The following is an 8702-nucleotide window of genomic DNA, read 5'->3' as shown; positions in this document are numbered from 1 at the left end:
ACTTAACCACTTTTTAATATATATATATATATATATATATATAATTTTCAAACAAAAAATCAAGCTAAAATTAATTAATTATTTAATTTTTATTTTTATTTTTGATAAATGAAATGAAATGGTATGATAAAATGGTTTGAACATAAAATATAATAATATTTAAAAAATAAATTACAAGAAATAAAAAATTGATTGTATATATATTTATCGGTAATTTTTGTCATTTACAAACTAAAATAGAGATAAAATGGATAAATCAAGCATTAAATTTTGGTGGGACCAAAGCTTATGCTTTTGTAGCTTTTAAAAAGCTCCTCCTCCTCATCTTTTAAAAATTGAGGAATTTGGGAAATGTTTTTGATAAACCTATAGGTTTTTTTAACAAACACTAATTTCAAAAATTAGTGCTTGAAATTATTAAGATATATAGGTTTTGAGAGTGGTTTTGGAAAAATAAAAACATTACCAAACTCAACCTTCTTTGCTTGGTTTGAGGCTATAGTACCTGTCTCACTAGCCTTACTTGTTGTCTCACTATAGTACCCAGCCCGAGTATTTGTATTTGCTAAGTTGGTGAATGCTTTGCGGAGTCAAACATCGATAAAATAGTCTTCTCTTCAGGGAAGAGAAGAAATTCTATTATTATCCTTTCACAAAACTGAAAGAAAAACCTTATTTCGGTCGATGAGAAGTTAGGGTTTCCTCACCGTAACGTAAGAGCTTTATTTGTTTAAGTCTTTAGAGTAGAAAAAAGTCTTTAGATTAGAAAGGAAACAAGTTAAAATAAAATTAGTGAAAAACATTGATAGGCACACATTCAGAAATCTCAGTTTATTTTAAGCTTCACCAAACTGAGAACACACTAATTTGTGCATGAACATACTTACAACGTACCGTGAACACACACAACGTAACATATTGCTTAAGAAATATCGATCCCCGCCTCAAATAACTGGAGTCAGCAGAGGCTTGTTTAGAAAGTGAGCTTCCAAATTCATAATCACAAGTTTTCCCATATCCACACGAGTTTCCCATGTGCCACTCCCAACGTGGTTGTAGCACCACGTTGTCTAGGGCAAACAACTGCTCTGGTACTTGAGGTTCCACCTCAAATACATCGAGACCAGCCCCACCTAAACGGCCTTCAACCAATGCCGAAACGAGCTCAACTTCATCAACATGACGGTTGACAATAGGACAACTGAAAGCTTCAGCTCTCTTGTAGCACCACGACCGATGTTGATGAGGACTCCCTTTGGACCTAGTGCGTCCATCACTTCACGGTTGACAATATGACGGTTTTCTTGGGAGAGTGGACAAGCAACCACGAGAATATCACAGTTGGAAGCCAAGTCCAAGATGTTCGAATGGTAACGGTGTTTTGAATAAGGCTTTTCGTTTCTGCTGTAGTAACTTATAGGACAACTGAAAGCTTCAGCTCTCTTGGCAATAGCTGAACCAATCCTTCCCAAACCCAAGATACCTACTCTTTTGCCACTGAACTTTGTAGTCATTTTGAAGTCACCTAGTTCCCACAATCCATTTCTAACATATCGGTCACTCTGGCAAATTGTTCTCGAAGTAGCCAAACATCAAACCAATAGCTATATCAGCAACATCTTCGGTCGATACGTCAGGTGTATTAGTAACTCTTATTCCTTTCTCTTTACACTTAGCTAAATCGACCATATTTAGACCAACACTAAAACTCGAAATGATTTCCAATTTAGGTAATGAATCGATCAATTCTTCATCAACACCAGCATTTCCTCCACGTACTATTGCTCTAATAAAGTTGGAATTCTCTTTAAGAAGCACTTTCTGATCAGGGAAATTCCATAACCTGAAGAGCTTAAATTTCTTATCAAGTGCTTCTTCAAGTAGGGTACACTTTGAACATAGCATTAGAACTCCAATAGTTTCCATTTTCTGGATTATTGCAGATCAAGAAAACTTGGGATACTACTCCTCTTCAAAAAACTCCAGAGAATTTATAGTGTTTTTTAAGGATAACAACACCAGCATGTACTACAGCATAGAATATCAAGTAATTAATTTTGTATACGGATATTATGACTCATCCGGTATATTCACGAGGCATATTCAGAAAATAGGAAGAATCGCTGTCATCAAAGACATGGACTCCTTAATCTAAAATGTATTCTATATCCCCGTTGGGAAACTACCACACTACTTTCATCACAATGTTTAATCGCTACTGCAAAGTTTGACGTTTTAGAGTCTAGGTGTATTGTTAGATTAATCAAATTTAAGACGATTTCTTGTCAAAAGGCACAAAAACCAGACTGCTTTTGATTGAGATTTGGGGTTTGGTGTAAATAGTGAGAGAAACACACAAATGAAGTTGTGCTCGAATTTACTCAAACATGAAATATTAAGGGTGAAAAACAGATATAGGCCTGTTTTTTTTAGGATGACAATCATAGACCCCTTTTTTTGAAAGTTACAAATCTAGGCGGGTTTTGATTTTTTTATTGAAAAAAGGCTAACGGTGTTTAACCACTTTTTTACTTTGCACTAACGGTGGTTATCCACTTTTTTAGCACCGTTAGTGCAAAGTAAAAATATATTTAAGCCCTCAAATCATTGAGTCTCTTGTTAACAACGTTGAGTTTCTTGTTAGCTCGGTTAAGTTTGTATACATGACCATCAGTACACGTCATCATGTGTACATGTCACCATCTGAATCAGTTATCCGACTCACTGAATCAACTCGGCTGAACTGGATTTGAACAAAGTTCTGACCGTTTTCTGGTCATTTCGAGGTCATAATTTCAGGCCATTATATCACTCTTTCCCTGCAGTTTCACCTCCTAACATACATCTACTTGCAGTTTCATCTCAAGCATCTCTTGTACTGTAATCACCATCATTTCCCTGTCCATTCTCAGCATACCTTGAGTGCAATTCCAACACCCATCAGTTCATTGCCAAACTGTACTATGATACAGCTTCACTTCCTCATCATCTACACATGAACACGAACCAATTGCAGCAATACCACCAACATATCAACGAAATAACATAACCATTTCCCCTGCAGTTCACCAGCATCAGCCATGACTCCTTGTTGCTGTAATAAGCATCTAAGCACTTGAACATCAGCAAAAACTCCTAGACCGCCACAACTTAAACTTCTCAGCAATACCAACTTCAATTATTTGTCTCCTTTCTTGTAACAATCACACTGACTACCACCATCAACACCAACTGTCTAACATCAGCTTCATGTTCTCAACTGCAAAACAACATCTCCTCTTGAACCCTTATAAACAATCAGTACATTTCCAACTCTAACGGATCCCTTCATCTCCAACTGCAGTCGTATCTTCATATTCAAAACCACTCTGCAACAATACTACCACTGCACACTTTCTTTTCATTCTCTGCTCAGCCAATGCATCAATTCATGCCCTGCAATCTCAGCTTCAAACAACCACTACTCATTTCCTTCTTAATTCTTCTGTTAAACACCGACAACACTAACAACACCAGTTGAACTGCACCTGCAATTGCTAACCACTGTCAAGTTCCTAAGCATACATCTATTCATTCCATCTGCAATTTCACCGACACAATACCCACCAGATTCCTGCAACCTCAAAACCCCTCTTTGAACAACAGAACCCCTTTCCAGCAAACCCTTAAATATATCTCAGAACCCCATCTTATTATTCACCGCAATTAACAGCAGAATCATCATCTTTGTCTCAGCCCCATTCCTCATCGGTTCTTCCATCGGCATCACAATAGCACCAACATTATTTCAAATCAATGTAATCACAAATCCCTTCATCACATTAATCAATTGACAGTGACCACCAGAACCAATTTCTCCGATCTGTTCATCGCCATCACCAATTCTTCTTGATTCATTCCTATCTTCTGATATCTCGAATTCCATCCTGTAGCAGCACAATTTCATATCTCAGCTATCACCAACAAATCCATTGCAATTGAATTAGTTTCATCATTGCCTCGATCTGATTCAGTAACACCCGTCCCTTAATTCCACATAAACTCTCAGACATCTCTAGAAACCCTAACCCTGATTTATCAACTCAATCGAAAACCATAACAATCCTAATTATTATTCATCATGATTTGTAACGACACCATCTCCTTAACATCTATATTGTTTCATCAATTGATTCTCTCAGTCAAAACTCACCAACACCCAACAGAAGAAGAGGAGAAACGAAGAAGAAAACGTTTATTCTCCATTGGTTTGGTGATAAAACGAACAAGACTAAGGCGCCCAGACGTTGGATCTCATAAAGATTTGCTCGAACAAGATATGTGGACAATATCATTACACGTGGCAACCAATAATTACTACTATACTGTGGCGTTGGATAGTGTAAGCCGTTGGATGTCATAGAGCCGTGCTGTAATAAGATATGTGGACAAAATAAATACACGTGGCTACGTTCTATTTTGTCTAATATAAGTCGTTGATTGTTTTTGGGATTACAACTATACTCACATCAAACACCAAGATGGTTACACGTGTATTAAGGGTAAAAGGGTAATGTGTCCACCATTATCTCATCTTATCCGAGGAGACATTGACCTTGTTGACCGAGAAATTGACAAAACTAACAGAGTTGGATGGAAACATGGATGTAGGCCTAGATTTGCAAATTTGAAAAAAAAAATAGGCCTATTGTTGTCTATAGGGTTGAAAATCAGGCATATATCTGTTTATAATCCAAATCTTAATAAGTGAACGACAACCAAGAAACTTCACAACATATGCACCTACTCAGCTACTGCTGCCGACCAGAAGCTTATTTATGATTAATAGAGTTGAGTACAACTGAATGGAAATTCCGAAGAAGTCCATCTATTTGGAGAAATTTAACAGAGACGCGTAAGACTAGATCAAGTTTCTCAAACTTATGACGTTTTTTCAAGTCAAAAGGCATAAAACCGGACTGATTTTGCTTCAGATTTGAGGTTTCAAGTAAATAGTGAGATAGATATGAAGTTGTTCATATTACGTCCTCAAACATGAAAAATTTCAGGTGAATGACCACAAAGAAACTTAAGTTAACAACATAAACCTTTTCAACTACTAGTACTGCCATATGATTATTCATGATTCATTAAAAGACGAGAGGAGTACAAAGTAAAACAAACAATCACCCCTCATGACACCAAATAGATAATGACCCTAATAAAGTAATAAGTATATAACAAATATAAGCAAAACCCATTTATAAGAGGACTTGATAACAAATAGATTGGTTCAATTACTAGCCCTTTTCGAGGTATCTCTGATTCTTATCTATCCGACCACTGCTGGGGGAGTACTTGGTCCCATAAAAAGTGACAGAGAAGGGGTCTGTACCTGTGGAAGCATAGTAACGGGTGAAGAACGAGATGCAGTCGAGTGAGAAGCATCACAATAACCACGTAAAATGTCTCCCTCGTCAGCAGTAAAGCCTATGGAATTAAGCATAGAAGGCCAACATTCACGAGTTATAATACGGATAGCTCTACAACATTCAATTCCTAGATACATCTCTCCATCCATGAAGAAAAGTATGATTTCATTAGTGCAAGATCGTAACTTTCCAGCATTCAGCCATGCCTGCACCGTCTTCTCCATTGATCCGAGCATCTAAGTTATGACCAACCGAGTGAAGAATTGTGGTAGCCAAGTCCCTGGAAGCTTCTACTGTTGTCGTATTGGTCATAAGAGATGAAATTACTAACACAAGAAACAACTTGCCGTTGGGAAGAGCCATAGTTTTGTCTGAAACTGGAAAAATGCAAGAGATAAAGAAAGTACTGTGTGAGGAAGTGGTGCTCGAGGGTTGGATATATATATATATAGATGAGAGTGGGGATGAAGCCATTATGGTGCTCATACTGGGATTTGATTGTCTGATTAATTGGATTCTAACGCATATTTTAGAGAAAATGAATGTATTTGGGAGAGTAATCGTGGGTTTGATTTAATGGCAATCAACGTAATTGTAAATAAATTAAAAGTTTAATGCATGTTGAGTCAAGGCTGTTAAAATGTAACCTTCAATCCAGTGAAACTTGAATCGACTTACTTAATTTTACCAGGAAAAATGTAACCTTCGTTGGGCTAACAAAAATGTAACCTGCGCATTATTATCTTTCAAGCGGTTAGGTAAGAAAGAAAGAACGAACGAAAGAAAGAAGACTCGTTGGGCTAAAAAAACAGGGTATACGCTCCTGTGCACAAAACCTTCTATCTTTTTACATTTTTTTGTCGCACCTAGAAGAGCGAACAGTGTAAATGGTTTGCACAACAGTAAGGGCCAATAGAATAGCAGCTGCTACTACTGACATAGTAGTCCATGGATTACTAAAGTAATTTTCATAGAGATTCGAAATCCAAATCCTGCACATTCTCCAGCACATGACTGATCTTCGTTTGCAATACTCATTCATCTTCTGAAGTGCAACAATAGGTTCAGATTCCACATTGAACATTCCTATGTCCTTGGTGAAAACCTGAATAGATTTAAGGACAGATTCGTGGTCTAAGGGACCAACTATAATCCCTTGACATCTTAGCAACGCGACATCCTTGACTGACTGAACAAGAGTTTTAATGAGGTAAATGAAAGAGTGAAACTTCAAATCTTTGCTCACCCAAACTTCGAATGCTCTCATATTGAGAAATGGGTTTTGGTGATCGTCGTGGATCATAATAGGAGGAAGGGTTAGGATTGCTTGTTTATCGTCGAACTTGATACTTTTATAGCCACCAACCCTACGGAATTGTATGCCAAATTGGTAGTACAGCTCTGACGCTGAATATCCGGTAGGTAATTTCATTCCTCTCTCCAGTTCCAAATCTGGTGCCTCAAGTACTCTCTCTGCATAGCGGTCGAGAATATGACGGCGTGGACCTTCGTTGTGGCACAGCATCATATCTGATATGGTGTCGTGTGCATCCTGCATTCAAGAGTGCAAACAAAAACACACGTATCAAAGAAGCGCTGTTGTAAAATTCTATAAGAAACTGCAATAATGCATTATTTAAATGGCCGAGATGTCGGAACCACATTATTATCATATGAACTAAAGATGGAAACTGCATATGTATGTTACTGATTCTCACCTCATTTGGACGTGCAACGGACAGTAAAGTCGTAAGAACAAGATAAGGAAGTTGGTTTTCAACTGTCAACAAGTCTTTAATTGCAGAATCATAGTTAACAATCTTCCCTTGAAAGCTGAACATGGGATCACTACGAGCGTAATCATCGATAGATACCTTTGTACCAACAGCCAAGAATTCAAGAAGGAAGCATCCATCGACAATCATGAGCTCAATGAATCTCCTATCATCATCTTTCCATTCTTGATCCAGCTGCGCGTAAGACATCTTTAATTCATCCACAACTTTCATAAGTTCATCGATGTAAGTTTGAAGAGGAACGCCTGATCTCTTGACGAAGTGGATTAATGCTCTTTTCTTGTGAACTTCCATTGGAATCAAGTGAGGTTTACCATAATGGTATGGACCTATAGCAACTACTTGTGGTTCATACATTTTCACATTTCCCATTTTGAGCGACGCAGGTAGTTTGAATATGGGTTGTTTCTCTTCTTGTATTATGAGTTCTAATTCTTTGTAAGGATCTCCGGCTTCCAGGTCGATATCTGCTATCGATGACCATGCAGCTTCTTCCATATTTTTAATTCTCCGCTGTCTCTTAATCATGACTATTAACAGCTAATTATCTTTCAACTAAAAATTTAGGAAGACATTATATATATAGGTTAGTAATTAATAAAATTAATGTAAATCTAATACAGTAACTTGAAATATTTTGTCGGGTTAATATACCTTGCTTTTTCGGAACTGAATATTTAGATTTGTGTGTTTTTTTCTTGTTAAGGGATCATGCAGAAAATAACTGATGATAAAATACCATAAGATTTCCATTTTCAGCAAGTTACAATCAGAGTTCCTTTAATAATTAGTAAAGGTTTTGAAACTCTTTAATTCTTTGCTTTTATTCTACTCCTGTCCAAAAGAAAAAGGAAACAAAATTCTAGAAGTACTATATATACTCAGGCATTAGTTGTGGATTTCATTTATTTATTTCGAAGTCTATCAGAACAGCTAGCTGAGTAGTGACAATCTTGATGTTTACTCTCCTATTTGGTAGGTTCTTTCTTCCTCATGCTTTACATTGAAAATTGAACCACTATTTCCAGTGTGTTGAAGCTTAATTTTGCTTGCAAAACTGTTTTTCTTTATATGCAAAGGTCACAAGTAGTAGTTTTAAATGTCTTTTTCAAGCACTTTAGCTGTGACAGAAACTAGCTAGGGTAACCCAAAGCAGTAAACATTCTATATTGGCATAGTAGGACTTTGACGTTCTGAATACAACAATATCTATATATACATTCATAAAAGGCAACAGATTATATAATTTGTCTTCGACTCTTCGTCACCAAATTATTTTAAGGTTATATGAGAAAACCTAGTTAGTTGATCTTGCAGCAATCAATGAGAAGACCGAAAAGAGAAGAGTGCAGAACAGAAAAGATCAAATGCATCCAGATACAGATTTAGGTTGTTATTTGTAGAATAGATTAGGAGGCGGGAGGACGAGGATTGCTTTTTGTGCGGTTTACAAATTGGATACCTGACTGAGTACTGAACTGCAAGTCAGAAGAGA

The 8702-nt window shown here is 36.9% G+C and overlaps 1 protein-coding gene and 1 pseudogene across 1 annotated transcript; both read right to left on the bottom strand.

The window, feature by feature from the left end:
• Positions 1-944: 944 nt before the first annotated feature.
• LOC113303135 lies at positions 945-1926 on the bottom strand (annotated as a pseudogene).
• Positions 1927-6258: 4332 nt separating this feature from the next.
• LOC113304930 (UPF0481 protein At3g47200-like) lies at positions 6259-7705 on the bottom strand. The gene is made up of 2 exons (XM_026554050.1): positions 7130-7705; positions 6259-6963 (listed from the first exon to the last, which is right to left on the bottom strand). The coding sequence occupies exons 1-2, from the start codon at positions 7703-7705 to the stop codon at positions 6259-6261; spliced, it is 1281 nt and encodes a 426-aa protein (XP_026409835.1).
• Between the last annotated feature and the right edge of the window lie 997 nt (positions 7706-8702).

This window comes from Papaver somniferum, chromosome 8, assembly GCF_003573695.1.
Source record: "Papaver somniferum cultivar HN1 chromosome 8, ASM357369v1, whole genome shotgun sequence".
Lineage (NCBI taxonomy): Eukaryota > Viridiplantae > Streptophyta > Magnoliopsida > Ranunculales > Papaveraceae > Papaver > Papaver somniferum.
Note: the sequence above shows the minus strand (reverse complement) of the source record. Positions and strands in the feature narration are given on the sequence as shown.

What these genes read in the sequence shown, in the direction of transcription:
- LOC113304930 (XM_026554050.1), bottom strand. Translation starts at nt 7,705, where the DNA reads ATGGAAGAAGCTGCATGGTCATCGATAGCAGATATCGACCTGGAAGCC. An exon ending in CCGTTGCACGTCCAAATGAG is followed by an intron (nt 6,964 to 7,129) that starts GTGAGAATCAGT and finishes TCTTGAATGCAG; the next exon opens with GATGCACACGACACCATATC.